Source organism: Papaver somniferum, chromosome 1 (assembly GCF_003573695.1).
Source record: "Papaver somniferum cultivar HN1 chromosome 1, ASM357369v1, whole genome shotgun sequence".
NCBI lineage: Eukaryota > Viridiplantae > Streptophyta > Magnoliopsida > Ranunculales > Papaveraceae > Papaver > Papaver somniferum.
The window spans coordinates 17,068,115-17,087,150 of record NC_039358.1 but is presented as its reverse complement, the minus strand read 5'-3'; the positions used below and the strand labels follow the sequence as shown (position 1 = coordinate 17,087,150).

General features: G+C 37.0%; 3 protein-coding genes across 3 annotated transcripts; all 3 read right to left on the bottom strand.

The window, feature by feature from the left end:
* Positions 1–1,056: 1,056 nt before the first annotated feature.
* LOC113355277 lies at positions 1,057–2,211 on the bottom strand. Its single transcript, XM_026598127.1, has 2 exons — positions 2,004–2,211; positions 1,057–1,832 (listed from the first exon to the last, which is right to left on the bottom strand). Exons 1-2 carry the CDS (start codon positions 2,209–2,211, stop codon positions 1,057–1,059), a joined length of 984 nt encoding a protein of 327 aa, XP_026453912.1.
* Positions 2,212–2,662: 451 nt separating this feature from the next.
* Positions 2,663–3,934, bottom strand: LOC113355218 (vicilin-like seed storage protein At2g18540). The gene is made up of 2 exons (XM_026598061.1): positions 3,459–3,934; positions 2,663–3,137 (listed from the first exon to the last, which is right to left on the bottom strand). The coding sequence occupies exons 1-2, from the start codon at positions 3,932–3,934 to the stop codon at positions 2,663–2,665; spliced, it is 951 nt and encodes a 316-aa protein (XP_026453846.1).
* Positions 3,935–15,370: 11,436 nt separating this feature from the next.
* On the bottom strand, positions 15,371–18,390 carry LOC113280251 (zinc finger BED domain-containing protein DAYSLEEPER-like). The gene is made up of 2 exons (XM_026528900.1): positions 18,256–18,390; positions 15,371–17,736 (listed from the first exon to the last, which is right to left on the bottom strand). The coding sequence occupies exon 2, from the start codon at positions 17,734–17,736 to the stop codon at positions 15,517–15,519; it is 2,220 nt and encodes a 739-aa protein (XP_026384685.1). The 5' UTR covers positions 18,256–18,390; the 3' UTR covers positions 15,371–15,516.
* Positions 18,391–19,036: the final 646 nt, after the last annotated feature.

The window sequence follows — 19,036 nt, the reverse complement described above, 5'->3', positions numbered from 1 at the left end:
CCGCACCCTAGGTGGGGTATCTTCGGACCGAGTGCATCAAAGTCAGGACTTGTCAAGAGTGGCAAGGTACGCTCCAGACGCCCCAGGCACTCTTGACTCAACAGTGTACCTCGGCGCCCTGATCGAGTTTCTGCACTCCTTGGGAGAGCCTTTCTCACCTTAGGCTCTCAATCTAAGATTATTATCTTAGACTGAAAATTTAAGGTATCTCTCCCGGATGGGCATTATCGTTTAATTCTCACCTCAAATCTCCATAAATCAAGTTCCGGGGTCGGTGTAGCCTTCCCCTGAGTCATGCCTTCTAGGTATTTCCAATTATGACGTTCGATAGGTCTTACTATATTGCCTCTTGCATATGAGCGAACTAGGGTGCACGCCACATTTGGATTCCTACCCAATCTGATAATAAATATCATTTCTGTAACTTTTATAAATGTCTTATTATAAAGATTTCTCTTTTTGTTTTCTTATTATGGATTTACCATATGAAACTAAAGTTTCTCATTCCAATCTTTTAACTCGTACAAATCTAGTACATAAATGCTTTTATTAAATCATCTTGCTCAAAGAAAATCATATACACTTATTCATTCTATGCATTTGTCTTATTCATTTTTTGAATCTTCTTAAATTCGCATATGTTTTTCAGAATATTTATTCGCATAACCATTCAATTGGTATTGTGCGAAAGTCACTGTGCCCTTCACCTTTTGATATTTATCCTCTACGCTTTTTCTTTCCATAGATATTGTGTTGCTAATCTTGATTAAATTTTTTTTATTTGCATAAGAATCTATTCCAGCACCTCGCATCATTGTTTCCCCAACTTTGTACACCGCATCAAACATCTACCATTAATCTCTCTGCTCTTTGACTATCTGTCGCCTATTTTTTCCAATTCCTGCGCTTGAGTTCTCTTGCTTCGTATTTATCAACATCAATTTCTTGGCAATTTTTACTTTCAACTGTGTCTCCTCTTATACTGCCAACACCCTGAGGTAAAGGAAACTTGATGCACTGATGAAATGTTGATGCAACAACTAATATACCATGCAGCTATGGCCTTCCAATGAGAGCATTATAGGGCGGCTCAACATCCACTACGCAGAATGTAATATCTGTTGGTAAATTTTGTACAAGAATTCGCATAGTCACCTCCCCTTTTGGTTTATTCGCAGAACTATTAAAGCCATAGATTTTGTATGTTGAAGGGATCAACTCATCATCTCTTCCACCCATTGTTTTATATGTATGATAAAACACAATATCTACAGAACTTCCAGTATCTATAAGTATCCTATTTATCGCCCAGGTGTTTTTCTCATTTTCTTCCTCATCTTCTTCTAACGGCTTCGGATTAATTCCCAATCGCACCACCAATGGACATTCATGTAGTTCTCCTCCTCCTGGTGTTTCATCTGCGCTGAACGAGATCTTCTGCTTTTTCCATTCTTTCAAGAGTGATACTTTTGCCAAGTTAAGAATTTCCCTTCCTTCAGCATCTCTTGCATATACTCGACTTAAGACATTATCATGAAAATCTTCTATGTTTTTGAACGAATGTATGATCGAGTTACAATATAAATTATTTTCCTTCGCGCCCACTTCAATAACAAATGTACTCCCGTCCTTTTCATTTGCATATGTATTTCCTTGAGGTGGTGGTAGTGGTAAATTCCTTGGCTGTTTTAGTAAGAAATGGTCCAACTTTCCTTGCTCAATCATTCGCAATATAATCTTCCTCACATTTCTACATTTGCTTGTTGTGTGACCGTGGAACCTATGATAGACACAAAATTCTTTACTCATCCTCCCTGGTGGTGGCTCTTTGCCTGCATTATGTGGTTCTGGAATATCATCCATTAGGAGAGCGGCTTCCCATACTTTATCCACTGTAGTATTCAACTTTGGCAAATTTATCTGTTCCCACACTATTCTTCCAGTTTTCTTGTTATAATGTGTTTGTTGTCCTGCAGAACTTCCTGGTTGAACTGTATCATTACCCCCACGGTTTTGAAGTTGCTTGTCTCTGTACTCCTTATCAAACTCTGCTGGACCTGCACTGCCCATAGACACCAAATTTTGTTCCATCTCCGCATTATTCCTTCCTTGATTACCCTCCGATGTACTCGCAACAGCATTTGTGAGCCTCGGAAGTAAACTTGTATTTCCACCTTTCGAATCAGATACTGCAACTGGGTAAGATTCCATATCTCTTTGCTTTTCCTCAAGTGCTATGTATTCTTCTTGAAATTCGCACAGTTCCGACATTGTGATTGTATCCTTTACTCTGAAGATTTGGGTATATAATAGGTTTGTTGCAAAGAGAGCATTAATGAATGCGAGAATAAGATGTCTCTCATCCACCCGTCTTCCCATTTCACTACACATTGTTCTCCAATGAGTCGTTAGATGACGCAAACTCTCATTTGTTCTTCTGCAAAGTCCAAATGCAGTCTCAATCCCTGGTCTTGATAGATTATTACTTATGTATTGCCCCAAAAAGACATTTTTTTAAATGATGAAATGAACCAATTGATTCTATAGGTAGGCCTTCAAACCATTTAAAAGCTTCACCTGCTAGGCTTGCAGCAAAATACTTGCACATTACTGCATCATAATTTTCCCACTGCAATAAACATCTAGAATAAGCTTTCACATGTTATATCGCACATGCACTTCCATCAAATATACTTGTAAATGCCGGTAAACTGCACTTAGATGGTACGGGTGCTCTTTGAATTTCTTTTGTAAATGGATTTTTTCCAGCTTCGTCCACTGCTTCCTCTAGTTGTCTTCTTCCATCATTTCTTTTTGCAGTCATCATTTCTCTTAATTTTGCCATCTTCTTGAGAATTTCTTTGTTGAATGATTGATCCAAATCTTCTTGCATGGGTGTTTTTAATCTTGCTTGTCTCAATCTATTCTCATGATTGTTTTGGCGTATTGCTTCTTGTATTTCCTGTTGTTCAGCTTCTTCTCTTCTTCGCCTACGCCTTTCATTATTTGCTTCAATTTGTACTCTATAATGTCTTTCTTCATTGCATGTGCTATCATATCGATGTCTTGATACTTCTCTTTCTTGTGGTGTAACTCGACCTTGATATATATCATCTATGCGATGACGCTCGCGTCCCCTTACTCGATTATCAATATGACGCAATCCGCTTTGTAATTCTCTTTCTTCTAATTATTCTCTTCTTCTCTGTCTATCTCTCGCACGTGCAGTCTCTCGTTCGCGCTCATATTCGTCTCTCAATATTTCTCTACCATGTAATATCATTTGTCCTTGCCTTAGATCCTCTTCTTCCCTTTCAAAATTAGTATTTGCACGACGAAGAAGTTCGCGTGGATGTTCATATCGATTAGTTGCTAAGTCAAGTATACGTCTTCTTTCCCTTTGATCTTCCAAATTTTCATCTTCTTGCGAGTTTTATTCCATGACTTCCATGTGTTACTTTCGCCTATCATTTCTTCGATTAGATTGACTCTGTCGGGAAGAACTCCTACTGAATCTTGACCTTGAGCGTGTAGCACTCCTTGACCTTTGTTCTTGTAATCTAAGATTCTCTTCTCGTAAATCATCATTTTGACGGATTAAATTCGCACGCTCCTCTTCTTCTCTCTTTCTTTCAATTAGTAATCTTTGCCTAAGCTCTGCAATCGTCATATTTCCTTCACTCACTGTAATTGGTTCTTCGTTCCCAATTCTCTGTCTTTCGTCTGTTATTACAGTATGTACACTCACTCTATCATAATCTATATCATTATTCTGTCCTTGTCCTCGCTGAGATCCAATTGGAATTTTTGTTCTTTGATGTTCATCCACTCTTTCTTCTTCTTGCTCAAGATTTGTAATTCGTCTTCGTTCAGCAATTCTGTTACTTCTTCTAGTCGCCATTCCTTGTTCCACAACAGATTCAATCCTTACCATTTCTAAATTTTTAGATATTACTTTTTTTCTTAAAATCTATGATATACTATCAGGAATTATCATCCAGAGCTGATTTCTAGCGCCAAAAATGTAGTTGTAAGTTTTCTTACAACTACACTCCACTTAAACTAATCCAATTACTAAGTGATCATTATGAATTCTTATTTGATTAATTGAAATATTGGGAATATTTACAAGATATATTCAAGTATTACAACAATTTTACTTGAAACCTAGATTCACTTTCTCTCTCTCTCCCTATTTCTTGATCAAGACTTCTCTTAGAATCCTCCTAGAAACAATGACCTCTCTCCTTTATATAGGATTTTACATAGTGGATGACAGCTAAGAAACCCATTATTTTCGGGATCACTATGCGATTCATTCGCTCATATACAACCGCTCATCTTCGCATAGCATACTTCTTCGCATAATTCTTCACACTTTACTCGTGACTTTGCTGACATCATCTTGTGTGTCATCTCAACTTTGCTGTGTGCGACGCCATTCGCTTCGGTTGTATCCTTTACTTCGCGTACTTATTAACGTGTGCGATATTTAACTCCTACACAAGGCTCAAACATGTGACGTATCTCTCTGGGAAGTTCGGTAAAGGAACACTATCATGACAGTGCCTCAAGTGTTTACACTTTCTTTGCTAGTTTGATTATCTGAATCGTATGATGTGGGGTTGCTTACCAAGTTACATGCTCCTGTAACTAAGTTCATCGTTCCTTCCAATCCATCCACAGTGGATGGCACCAGAGGTTACGCAGAAACGATACCTCAGATGAGAAGTAAGTTTAAAATAATTACAGGTGCCACTTCTGTTATGAAACTTGTTGAGGTTAGCAAATACAAGCAGAGTGTACGTGCGATGCACGTCGGTGACGGAAAAGTAGAACTACCGGAAAAGTGAGAAACTACCCAAGAAAAAGAGAAAACGATGAAGTATTAGGACAGTTTCTAATTTAAGGTCCTTATACTTGTTTACATGTACAAGACCTGATATATATTATGCAGTCAATCAAGTTTGCCAACACATGAGCAGTCCCACTAATGTTCATTTAGTTGCTGCCAAGAGAATTTTGAGGTATCTCAAGAGTACTCTGGACTATGTGATTATTCTTCAAAAAGGATTGCAGGTCATCTCATCTTTTTCTGACTCAGATTGGGCTGGTAACCTGATGGTACTTTCAATTATGTTGTAGTAATAGTTCGTTCAAGACTTGTGAAAGCAATAGATTTTATACTTAATGAAACTTAAAAATATAGCAAACTCAAAAAAAAAAATGATACGAAGATTTTAAAAATAGACCAAGGCTTCGGATTCCACTATTCCTTTTAGTTGATTGGTTTACAATGATATTTCTGAAATTATTATTAAGCTCTTTTTCTCATTAATTCACTATTAATCTATAAGGTGTCTAAATATTAAAGGAAAAATTAAAAAAATGTCCACGTTTTTTTGAAAATTAAAAAAATGCCCATGCCGTTACGTTTTCCGTCTGGCCCCACCACTTTGGTAAAAACCGTTTGACTTTGTCAATTTCTCATTACAGGAGATGAGAAATTGGTGGGCGTAATGACAAATATACCCATTGGCCTAAGGTATATAAATGTTAATCTTCCACCGTCCATGGGTCACCTCAATTGACGGCTAAAGATCCAAATATATGTACCATCCAGGATATCATCTTCGACCGTCCGCGCATTAGATCATCGACGACTGACGATTCAGTCGATAAGGGTATTACACGTGTTGGGTATTATACGTGTTTAACAAAAATATACATCTTACATTTAAAAACAAGCTTATTATAGGGGCGGCATGGTTTATTAGAGGGGCGGCATTGTGATAGTAATGTCCCTTTAGTTGGTTAGGGGATGTCCTAAAGGGGATGTAAATTGACTAGATTATCCTTTTCACCTTAAATCAACCAAAATCAAATCAATTTTTTTAAACCTAATGAATCAGAAAAAATCAAATCAGTTTTTTTTCATCATCTTCTTCATCTTCTCTTCTCTTCCATCAACCGTAACCTCCATTAAAACTGAAAATTTCATCGTCTTCGATTAATCGACGATTCGAAAAATGTTTGGAAAAACCCAGTTAGGGTTTAGTTTATCGTGTTGGATTTAAGTTAATTTTGTATCAAAAATTAGGTTTTTGTATGAAAATTGAAATTGAAATTTCTGGTTGCATGTGAGTTACGGTTGGTAATAACTCAAATACGAACCGTAACTGTAGATTGAGTTGATGTTACGGTTGGTTTTAACTCAAATACCAACCGTAAGTTCTTAGTTTTGAGAAATATGTTCAGTTACGGTTTGTATTTGCATCATATTTATCAACCGTAATTGAGTTACGGTTTGTTACTCAAACAACCATACCAACCGTAAATAATCCTGTGTCTTAAGAATTTATCAAATAATGATTTACGGTTCAAAAGTTAAGTTGACACACCAACCGTAGGGTAGTTACGGTTGGTCTCGATTCATTAGTTACCAACCGTAATTTAGTTACGGTTGTTGTCCAAATTTAATTACCAACCGTAACTGGTTTTACAATTGGATCTTCCCCAAATTTAACCAGTTACGGTTGGTATTCGATAACTTACGAACCGTAACTAAGAGTTACGGTTGGTCACGAGCAGAATTGCAACCGTAAGTTCTTCTGAAAATTTAAAAGTTTTGATTTTGTTACGTACTTTAGATAATTTTGAGCGAGAAAAAGCTAATGGGAACTAATTTAGAAGTATACCGGGTCACTGGAATCACTCATTTTGGTTGAGTGAATCAAAATCTAGGGTTTCACAAATATCACAAAAGTTTTTCTTTTTCCTCTGCTCTAAACTTTTTTCTTTTTAACTTTAAAAATCTGATTTTGTTTTGATTTTAAGTTAATATAAATGAAATTAATCATTAACACTAAACTTGATTATCATCACTAAACTAGGTTATCAATAATGATGGTTAATTTGTCATTTTCAATTCTTTGATAAAGGACACCTTGAATGATCATGTAATGACCCTTTTTATCCTATTAGAATGCCGAGCCTCCAATAAAACATGCCGCCCCAATATAAAATTGTTTAAAAAATAATTAATGCCGAGGGACTGTTCTCGGTCGTTCTGTCGCCTCCTTATCTCTTCCATTTCTCTCTGCATCTTCTTTCACTTCCTTTTGTCTTCCATTTCTTTTTCTTCTTTAATTTCAGAAGTCATTTTTTTGTGGTTCGTTACCAGCGATATCTTCACCATCACCAAGGGTTTTTATTTTTTTGAATAGCAAGATCGAATTGCATTTTTAATTTGGGTATTCAATGAGGTTTCTGTTGCGTTTCTGGTTAGGGTTTGAATTGGGTTTTCTAGTGGTAATGGTATGAGGTGGTGGAACGGTTCACGGTGGTAAATATTGCTGATTCAATCGGTAGAAATTTTAGATAGCGGTGATGTTGCCATGAGGAATTAGAGTACTGAAATTTTTTCTTTTCAATTTGGGATTTAAACGGTGTACATGGTTTGTTTTTCAAACACTAGTGTAGCAAAATTCATACGGATGTGTTAATCGGTAGAAAATGCCCATAAACACTAGTTGTGTATTAACATTATGGTTTTCTTAATTCGAATACCCAAATCAATTGTAATCACTAAGCATGAATTATGAAAGAATTGATTCTAAGCATAACACATCGAATTGATTCGCAACTAATTAAGAAAACCAATTTTATCTTTATGTTGATACTAGTGAATTAAATAAAATAAATAATTAAAGAAATTGTAAAAGAGATTACCAATCAAGCCTTAGTGAATAGTTTCCTCCTTTGCCTTGATCACTGGGTATTTTAGCCGTTCATCATGGTGAAAACCCTCTCAAATAATTTATTAATGCTCAAAAATGGTTCACAAATGATGAAATTGAAGGAAAAATAATTAAAATCGGGTTTGTAATACTTACTTTTGTTACAAAGCAAACTTTTACGGAGAACGATACAAAAATAGTGTCACTATCACTGTAGCATGAACGACTGTCTTCAAGGGTCTTATGTTCTTCGTTTCCTTCTTCAGCAGCAGCAATGCAAGTTCTCTGCAACTCTGATTTTTGGCTCTGTGATTGCTGTAAACTCTCGCAAACTCTCTGTAACCCTCATACAACTCCTCAGCACTCTATATATAGTTGACAGGTCCTCAAAATCACAGTAATAACTCCGGAATAATTCCCAATTACTCTGCCAGACACGGAAAGATATTCTTTCCTTTTTCTTCTCCTGCACGTGTCTGCCAACTGCAAACTCTCCTTACTTATCTCTTTCACGCTCCAAATTGTTGTTCGAGTCAACAAACATGCGCAGAACTCGTTTAAACTCATGCAATCCCGTGAAATACTCCTCCGGTGAACGTGTTACCCTGTTTTCTTCTCGCGGAATATCCAGCCAAACTGGATCGATAAGACCTTTATCATCCCTGTCTAGCCCATAGGAACATACCCAATAAATTTCAGCTCTTTAGTCTCCCTGAATCGTGTCCAAAATTAATCATGAAAATCTGTAAAAACTGAAAATTTGAATTGTTGTTTCCCGCCGATTTTGTTCTTCCTGTTTTCTTCAACCGGTGATTATCCATCCCAATTTAATTGAATCAGTGACCATCATAATTTCTGTTTAGGCATTACAAACAAACCCATTTAATTCCAGACGTTTAGTCTCACTCAAACACCTCCAAAATCGAAACCCTAATTTTGCTGCCATTATTCCCACCAAAAACCAGATTTGAAAGGTTGGGGATGACCTCCCCCTAACAAACATGGGGGTGCGAATAGAACTTGGCACCCTAGGGTGCAAATAGTAAAGAAGGTACCCCTTAGTAATTGGGTGCCCCTTAACCGAAACTAGGGTCCATTTAGCAGCTGTCCTCCGGGGGCGCCCCGAGTAATTTTTCGAGCCGATTTTTTCAAAAATGGTTACTTCCCAAAAATACCTACAAACACACAAAACACCATAATAAGTACAAAATCGAGTACCAACAATACAGAAAATTGAGGACAACTTAGACACAAAAATGTGTCTATCATAACCCAGATGATCGTCGATTAGTCAGTGGTTTTTCTGTCTTTTTTGGTCCCAATCCTATTTCTTGGTCCTCCAAGAAACAACCTACTGTGGCACAGAACTCCACATAAGCTGAGTATCACTCTTTGGCTCATACTTCAGTTGAGGTGCTATGGGTATGTCAGATTCTAAAGGATCTCAATGTGTTTGTTTATTCTTCACCAACACCGGGCTGTGATAACAAAAGTTCTATCTGTGTTGCTTCTAATCCAACTCTTTATGGCAGAATGAAACATGTTGCAATAGATTTTCACTTCATTCGTGAATTCATTCAATCCAAGGTGATGTGTCTTCATTATGTTTCTACTGACACTCTTGTTGCAGATGTATTCACCAAGGGGCTTTCAGCTACCAGATTTGAGTTTTTGCGCAACAAGCTGAAAGTTCAATCACTTCAGCTTGAGGGGAGATAGTACAAGAGTATTATTTGTCCTTTGTCTGCTCTAAGTCTTTTCTGTGAGTGCTGATATTTTTTCCATCTCTAGTTTACAAAACGTTCATATCCATACTGTTCTTTAACTTCTGTCAGTTAACTACAGCTGTATAGTACAACATGTCCTGTAACAAACTCTGCCTGCTATATAATGCTTGTAATACTCTCCTGTTAATTTGTAATGTGATTCATTCTTTCCTATCCACTCATTTCTCTAATATGGCTTGCTTCTATTAGCTCGGAACAAACAGTCAAGAGGATAAAGAGCTAGAAAGGTGGCACAAGCAATCTCAATCAAGACTTGCTAGAGAGTTACTCAAAGAAGTTTTCGCGAAGTTGGGTGTCAGTTCATCTGACACAAATAAAAAATCTGTCAAAAAAGATGTCGTTGAAAGATCAGTCCTGGATGGTGTTACTTTGGAGAAGGTTGCAAGTGAAGAGATCGAGCATGTAAAGTTAACTGAAATCTTAGTTCGTACCAATGGGGGATAGAAATATGGAGATACCATTTTGAAGAGAAGAATATCGCTATAAAATTCTCTCTGGAAGTTTTTGATTCACTTCATCAGATATTTTCAATACAGACTCGATGATAGAGATAACAACTATTTAAATACTATGATTGGTTGTGTACTGTAAAGCACCAACAACACTTCTATATAGCACATGATCATCAAAAACTGGAGAAGAATCTGAACAATTGGTAGTAACAATAGGAGTTGAATAGGAACGTGCAAATGTCATCTTGGTTTTATGTAATAAATTTGAAATGTACTGCTATTGAGAAAGAAGTATTCCTTCATTGTTTCTGGTTGCCTGAATTCCCAAAAAGAAATGTAAATTTCCCAAATCTTTGATAGCAAACTCTCTACTGATATCTTCAAGAAGTTTGTCAACTGCCAAATTAGAACTACGAGTAACTAGGATATCATCAACATATATTAAGACATAAAGAGCTGCAGATGAGTTTACCCTAAAGAATAAAGATGTGCCAGTATTTGAAGATTGAAATGCACATTTAAGTAAGAACTGACCAAGTCTTGCAAACCAAGCTCTTGGAGCTTTCTTTAATCCATACAGAGATTTTTGGAGCTTGCAAACATAATTTGGAAAAACTTTATCAGTGTAACCAGTTGGTTGAAGCGTGAAAACATCTTCCTCTAGATTCCTATGTAAAAATGCGTTTTTAACATCAAATTGCCTGATTCTCCAACCCTTGTAAAGTGAGATAGAAATAATCATCCTTACAGTTGTAGGCTTCAAAATAAGGCTAAAAGTATCCTGATAATCCATACCTTCTACTTGATTGAACCCTTTAGCAACAAGCCTAGCTTTATACCTCTCAATAGTACCATTTGCATTCCTTTTAATTCTAAAAATCCATTTACAGCCAATAACATTCTCACCTGAAGTAGCTAGAACCAATTTCCAAGTACCATATTGCAGTAATGCATTAATTTTTTCATCCATAGAAGTTCTCCACTTTGGATCTTTACAGGCTTCAAAATAACAAGTTGGAACTGTAATGTCTTCACAAACTGTTTGTACTTCTGAACTAAGCACCTTAGGTTTCAAAATTCCTTTCTCGCCTCTAGTTGTCATGGAGTGCTCATTAGTAATAGGTGCTTAAGATGAGTCAGTGACAGGTAATGGTGAAGAAAATACAAGTGAAGAAGTATCATTCTTTTCAGATAAAGAAAGATCCACCTCACTGGATATGGCAGCAGAAGTAATAGAAGATGGTATAGTATGCATTGTGGATGAAGAAGTATTTTCAAAGGCAATAGATTGAAATAAGTGAGTGTATGGAAATTCTATTTCTGCAAACTTGACATCTCTAGAGGTAATAATCTTGTTTGTGAGAGGATTAAGACATTTATATCCTTTGTGCATATGGTTGTAACCCATAAAGATGCATTTAACAGATCTTGGTTCTAATTTATGATGATTGAAAGGTCTGAGACAAGGATAGCATGCACAACCAAATGTGTGAAGAAATTGATAGTCGGGTTTGATGTGAAAAAGACTCTCTAAAGGTGATATGTTATGTAATTGTTGTATTGGTAGTCTGTTAATTAAAAAGTTGGCAGTTTCAAAAGCATAACTCCAGTAAGAAATAGGAAGAGCAGCATGTGAGAGTAAAGCCAATCCAGTTTCCACTATATGTCTATGTTTTCTCTCAGTGTTCCCGTTTTGAGCATGTGCATGAGGACATGAGACTCTGTGACCAATTCCACAATTTTCCAAATAAGTAAAAACATTTATATATTCGCCTCCCCAGTCAGATTGAACTAGCTTAATCTTTATACTCAAAAGATTTTCAACATAGGATTTAAATTTGATAAAAGTAAGAAGAACCTCTGACTTGTAAGCTAAGGGGTAGAGTCATGTAAATCTGATTGAGCAAATGGGAGAGACCCATACATCAGTGTGAATAAGGTCTAAAGGATCATACACATTATTTGTACTAGAAGGATAAGGTAATACATGACTTTTAGCAGTTTCACACGCAGAACACACTTGAGTGGATAAATGTTTATCAATGACTTCATCAACAGAAGATAAAATATGCTTTAAAGTTTTGTATGCAGGATGTCCTAACTTGTTGTGCCAGCTAGCTGAAGTTGTTGCAGAAAGTACTAGTTTGAGTTGAGCAGCAGTAAATTCCAAATGATATAAGCCATCTTTAACAGGACCACTGAGAATAACCTTATGAGTGACCAAATACTTCACATAGAATATAGAAGGATGAAATTCAAAGAAGCAATTATTCTCCTTTGCAAATTGATGCACAGAAAAAAAGGTTTCTAGTAATAGATGGCACATGAAGCACATTGGAAAGAGTAAATTGAATATCATAATGTTGAAAAGTGGAAGAGCCAACATGAGTTATATGCAAACCTTAGCCATTGCCAACTTTTACTTGATCATGTCCTTGATCTCAGAATGAAGGTTCATGTTAGAAAGATCTGATGTAATGTGGTGAGTGGCTCCTGAGTCAGGTACCCATGAAGAACTTGTAGATGTATTGTGATCATTATAAACAGCAAAAGCCTCAGGTTCAGGACACCAGAAATCCTCATAGTCTTCTCCATAGTAATCATAACTAGTATTATAAGCTTGAACCATTGAGTTTTCATTATATCTGTACCTGCAGTCAAGTGTTAGATGTCCACCTTTCTTACATATTTGACAAGGTTCAGCTGAATTGTTCTTGTCATGTGTCATGCGAGGGAAGAAATTTTGATGATATCTTCCTCCATTGTCAAATATGTTAGATCTACCTCCAAAATCAAATCTACCACCTCTATAAACACCTTTATAACTGCCACCAGATCGATTACCTCGATAGCCATTAGATCGATTAAATGAACCTCTATAAGAATTATTCAATGGAACCTGATTGAAAGGTGTATAATGTGGAGGATTTGAGTAATTCTGGTAATAAGTTGTTGGTGGATGTGAAAAGTTTGAGTACTGAGGATCAAATGATGAATAAGGATACTGAAATGAAGTTTGTTGAGTAGACACATTACCTGATGTTGTTTTAAGATCTACTTTACATTCAGAGATTACACGCGCTTCTTCAGAAAGTAATAATCCTAGTAACTCAGATGAGGTTATGAGATTTTCAGTTTTCAATTGTTGTGTAGTGATAGAGGTTTTGAAAGCATTAAATTCAGGTGGTAAACCTTGTAAAATGTGCAAAACTAGATCCTCATCAGAAATTGCTCTTCCAATTTGTGCTAATTGATATGAGATTCAGCGTGCTTTGTTGAAGTAAACAAGCATTGTATCACTACTTTTCTTTAGATGAACTAGATCAGTCTTTAGTTGCATTAATCTAAACTTTATAGACGAATTGAAATTGTGTTCTAACCGAGTCCAAATTTCATGAGAAAAGGTGCAATCAATTACCTGTGAGTGAGATTCTTCTGAGCAAGCACTGAATAACCAGGAAAGAATAGCTTGATCTTGATTTACCCAGTAATTGTAGTCAGGATTGCGTACAAAATCATTGTCAGGATCAAGATCTATATAATTTGGAGTTGTAAGTATGGCTTCACCAGCAGTAGATGTTTTACGAAAGTATTTCACAGGACATTGAAAAGATCCATCAACGAATCTGAAAAGATTGTAACTACGAAGAAGAGGAACAATCTGCGATTTCCACTGTATAATTTGTCGATGTTAATTTTGAAGGTGGTTTAAATGTAACAGATATGTGTTTGTTTGTTTCATCCATTGTTGATCTGTGAAATTGAAGTAGGGTTTGAAATAGGTATTTGATACCATGTGAAGAGAAGAATGTCTCTAGACAATTCTCTCTGAAAGTTTTTGATTCACTTAATTAGATATTTTCATTACAGACTCGATGATAGAGATAACAACTATTTAAAGACTATGATTGGTCTGCACATTGACCAACACACAGATGACAGTTGTTACCGGTCATCTATCTGACTTAACTAACATCTGCCAGTTACACCACACGTACACTACACATGTTTTAAGATACACAGTTGAAATACACTTCTTGAGCTCATTCTGTAACAACCATCGACACCCTTGAAGCACATGTGTAAACGGGTTCCGATTTTTAACCTCCAGTGCCCATTTCCAGATTGAGTTTTTGCATAAGAATGTAAAGCATGCTTTCATCCAAGTCAAAAAGGACAATATGACGCCTTTCTTGCACTTCCACTTGTACAACATCAGGATGATTCTACACACCGAAGGAGTGCACCGTGAAATGCACCGCAAGGAGATCCGACGGTCCTGACAATGTTTCTCAACATTGGAATGTGTAGTGGGGCATGAGTTGGTCCCACCATCCCACTCACACGGTACAAGTTGCGGTGCACTCCTTGGGTGTACTAATCATTTCCGACAACATCATGGTGGGGACTGAAAAGACGAGAACAGGATACCCAATTTCATTGGCACAGACTTTAGTTGAAAGAGAGAGACCTGCTAATGACTCGGATAAGGTTGAGAAAGAGAACCAAAACAGGGACATGGGTATTATGAATGTTTTCCAGGAATTTATCTTCAGAGTCGGTGATTTATGGGACGGGCTGATGCCTTTGGGAAACTGGTGGTATTGGAAACAAACAATGAATCTGATAGTGGAGCATCGGAGAGTAGAACCACCAATCCATAGAAAATGCAGGGTACCATACAAAACAGCAGTTGATAAAACATGAATCAGACGGAATTCTTGTAAGAAAATGTCAAATATCGGTTGGAAAAATCTGAGCATGATTTTAAGAAATACACGGCTCAGATGCTATACATTGAGCATGAGCCCAGCTGCAAAAGGTGCATTTTAAAATACAACTTAATAGATTTGAGTTATAGATTGTCATAATACACCAGAGGAAGGATTCCTTCACACTTTTATTATCACACTATCTCACACATTAGACGTCATTTTTGTAAATAAAAACCAAACCGTAAGGATTTGAAGCTCATATTTTGAGGATATGTTCCTCTTACCAAGTTCTGCTTGTCTATCAAAAATGAGCACATTCTGAAATATAAAACCTCACAATCTACCGGTCATAATTTCGACGGCCAGAAATCCGCAAATTTTTAACGGCTCATCTTCAAGGTAGTAAATGATGATGTATACGTCTCGAAATATGCTCATTTTTGGTAGGCATGTAGAACTTGGTAAGAGGAACATATCCTCAAAATATTAGCTTCAAATCCGTTACGGTTTGGTTTTAATTCGGGAAAATAACGCCCACCGTGTGAGATAGTGTTATAATAAAAGTATGAGGGAATCCCTTCTCAACACAACATTCACCTAAATTTTTGGCTGAAAGATGCCAGTCAAGTCCAGTTTTTGCAGAGGCCATAGATTCTGATGGCATTTCACAAACTGAATTAATAATACAGTCATAAAAACAGATTCCTTCCATAAAAATAACAATAATAATAATACAAACCTCAGAAGGTAGCACTCGTACTAATAAAACAGAAGATAAAACAACACTAACTATGTTATACTAGCAAAGCTCGGATATCACACACTAAATTTCCATTTTCACCAACGCATTAGAAGTGGCAACTGTTTCTGGTGACGCTGCATACTGAAGCCAGTCCTTTGCACAAATAAGGGACTCCACTGTCTCAGGTCGCAGTGAACTTCGGTACTGATCCAGCTCTTTAATTCCGGTAAAAAATACAGATTCAGGAGGAACAGATGAAACCGGGATAGACAAGATATCACGAGCCATCCTGGAGAGTATGGGGTACTTGAGGTGATTTATTTTCCACCAACTCAAGATGTCAAAATCCATTGCCCTGGGCAATAAAGACTCCTCCAAATACTGATCCAGTTCAGACTTTGTTTGTTGGGAGCTGGACATCTCTGATATGAACATATCAAAATCCAAAAGATCATCTTCACAAGAGAGAAGGGGTCCCCCGGAGGTCACATGCATTCCTTCTTCAGTCTTGACCATTTCTCCACCATCGTGTTCATCATTGGCTGTTAGTGGGACAGAGGGTTGCATTTCATATTCAGAAAAGAGCTCATGAATTCCGTCATCGACGATCCTCAAATGATTGGCAGAATCCTCTCCATAGATCTTCTGGAAGCTGAACTCAACAAGTTTCATCTTGAATCGAGGATCCATAGCCACAGTAAATGCTAAAACAAGGAAGCACGTGTTCCAGTATTTATCGATCTTTTCTTTCAGTGGCCTTGTAAGATTGCTGATAGAAGGATCTTCACTATTGGATGCATGGCTGAGCTCTAAATGAACTTTCCAGACTTCGTGGAAGTAGAGATTAGACGTTGGATATGAAGTACCTGTCAACATATTGGCAGCATTGTAGAAGAGTCTCAAGTAGATGCACAGAGTCTCGATCTGTTTCCATTCATCTGCAGATGGCGCTAGTTTATAATCTGGATCAGCAGTGTCCAGACAAGAAAACACTTCCCTTAATTCCATAGCTGCTACAAGCATGAGATACGTTGTGTTCCACTGTGTTTTATCATCCAGGATCAGATCCTTTGAGCTTGGAACTTGAAGTTGTTCTTTGAGTTCTAAGAATTTTTCGTCGTGAATCTGGGATGTCTTCACATACTTTACACTTTCCCGCACTTTGCTTATTAGTTCCTGCATAGAATTTAAGGCATCTGTTGCCATGCTGCTTAACACATGAGCATAGCAATGCTCAATCAAAAGCTGACCCTTCAATATAAGCGGGTTTTTGATAGAGAGGTAACCTCTGAGACTTGCTGTATCAGTGTCGCTCGACATGGATTTCTCCAATGTTATGGAAAATAGCTTGTTTTCTAAACCCCAATCACCGAGACATACTCCAATTGCATGACTAAGGGCATCTCCACTGTGAGGGGATGGAACCATGACAACATTAAGAATCCGTCTGTGTAATTTCCAGTTTTTATCGATGAAATGTCCCGTGAGGAAAACATAACCCAGGGTTTGATTCGATGTATACATATCCACAGTAAGACTGATCTTCCCAGGGAGTCCTTCTAGTAGCTTCACAATACTTTGCTTCTCTCTAAGGTACAGTGCCACACAATCTCCTTGAATAGTGGTAAAATTTGCCATGTTAAACTGAGGTTGGAGTGTCTGGATGAAAGATACGAAAGTAGGATGCTCAACCATGTGAAGTGGATAGTCATTCATTATAATCATCTTTGCAATTTCTTGACGGGAAACATCTGGATCAAATGGAACACTTTGCGTGAAAGAAGATCCTCTGCGACGTTTTCTTGATGGATTAGAGACACTTCCAGACACGCCATTTTCAGGTGTATATGGCGTCAGCTGAGCGTGCTGAGTGTTTCTTCCCTCTCTTCGGCGAAGGCAGGTCCCTTGAGCAATATGCCTTTTAAGGTGGCTTGTCCCTGCAAACTTGGAACCATTACTATACGCAAATGATTGCTTGCACTGCTTACAGAGTGCTCTAGTGCATCCAGCACTTACATTTTCCACAGTAAAGTGTTCCCAGACTACAGACTTCTTTCTCCTACGCTTGCTAGGCTGTGCATCTGCAGTTACTAGCTGCAACCCATTATTCTCAGTTACTAGCTGCAACCCATTATTCTCAGTTACTAGCTGCAACCCATAATTCTCATCAATCTCATTATTTGCATTAACCTCGTTAATCTCATTATCCTCCTTAATCTCATTATCGTCCTTAATCTCATTATTCTCAGTAGTCTCAGTAATATTCTCAGTAGCCTCAGTATTCTCAAGAGTGCTAGCCATCTGAAAAAGATGTCATCAAGTAATATAAACTTAGAAGACTGCATATGTATAACCCTGAGAGACTCGGATCAAATAACAACGAACCAAAACTCATAATCATCATCACAAAAAGAAATGTACACAAGCAGATGATAATCTAATGCTCAAACAAACAAGCAAGGATGAGCAAAACCCACACAGACAAACACCCAGAAAGCAATCAACAATCTGGATGACCAAAGATTGACCATACAAATCTAAGAGGATATAGCATGCTTCTCCAGTGGATTGATTCATTAGAACCATCCCATCAACAACACAAGACTGGAAGTCCGACATGGAACAACAGTTTGAGTCGGGCTTGGGTACTAAAAGTAGATCTAAACTAGGCCTTCGAAAATATACAGGTTTTTTTTCAAAACAGGGAAACAGATCAAGTATCTTAGCCAGATCGAACTAAAATAGAAGGCATGAAAAGCCTCTGAAGTATAAAAATTTCTAAAATAAAAAAGAGATTAGGGTTTGGGTTTCTATACTTACTTTCACAGGCAGAGCTGATTACGCCAGGAGAGATCTAATGGACCCGAGCTATTTCCCGTCTGCAATTCTAGGGTTTTGAGAGAAAGGGGGAGTGGGTGGGTGGAAAATTTAGGGTCGAGAGAGGATGAGTAAGAGATGTACTACTGGGCTTTGGTCTAAGGAGTTTTATTTTATTTATTTTGTACAGGGAATAATAAAAGTGACTAGATGGATGAGGGGCCCACAATATAAAGAGATGAAAAGGGACGGATGAATTTACTCTAGATTTTACCGCGCCTAAGAAATTACCCAAAAAAAGAAAAAAAAACAATTTTTTGGAAAATGGTTATTATTGTGTTTTCAATTTGACTTATATTTAGATTAAAATGAAAAAGCGATGATACTTATTTCTACAAATGAAGATTTATTATGTGATAAAATTATTCTTTAAACAAATGTTGGATAATCTAATTAATAATTATTATTCCTCAATGAATGTAGATGGTTTGAAAAGGATAATATCAATAGATTGTAAAATTCTCGTTGATAATCAGATGATTTAGTTTCAAAAATTGAAAAAGGATGACACTGTTCATGTATGTATATATATTAGGTGACGAAGAAATGGATAAACAAAAACTTACTTAAGGATAACGAGTTTTGGAGCGGGTTAGAAAAAGAGTCCCGAGTTTGACAAAATTGTATAAATAATTCTAAATCATTCATTGCACTTAATCAGTGACTTAATTTCGAATGAATAAACCATGATATAGTTCATATTTTTTCGTTATAGATTAACGAG

Excerpts from the sequence above, each read along its gene's own strand:
- LOC113355277 (XM_026598127.1), bottom strand. The coding sequence starts at position 2,211 with ATGGAATCTTACCCAGTTGCAGTATCTGATTCGAAAGGTGGAAATACA. Across the intron at positions 1,833-2,003 it reads GCAACTTCAAAACCGTGGGG|GCAAAGAGCCACCACCAGGG; the intron begins GTAATGATACAG and ends CACATAATGCAG.
- LOC113280251 (XM_026528900.1), bottom strand. The coding sequence starts at position 17,736 with ATGGCTAGCACTCTTGAGAATACTGAGGCTACTGAGAATATTACTGAG.
- LOC113355218 (XM_026598061.1), bottom strand. The coding sequence starts at position 3,934 with ATGGTAAGGATTGAATCTGTTGTGGAACAAGGAATGGCGACTAGAAGA. Across the intron at positions 3,138-3,458 it reads CGAAGAAATGATAGGCGAAA|GGGACGCGAGCGTCATCGCA; the intron begins GTAACACATGGA and ends TAATCGAGTAAG.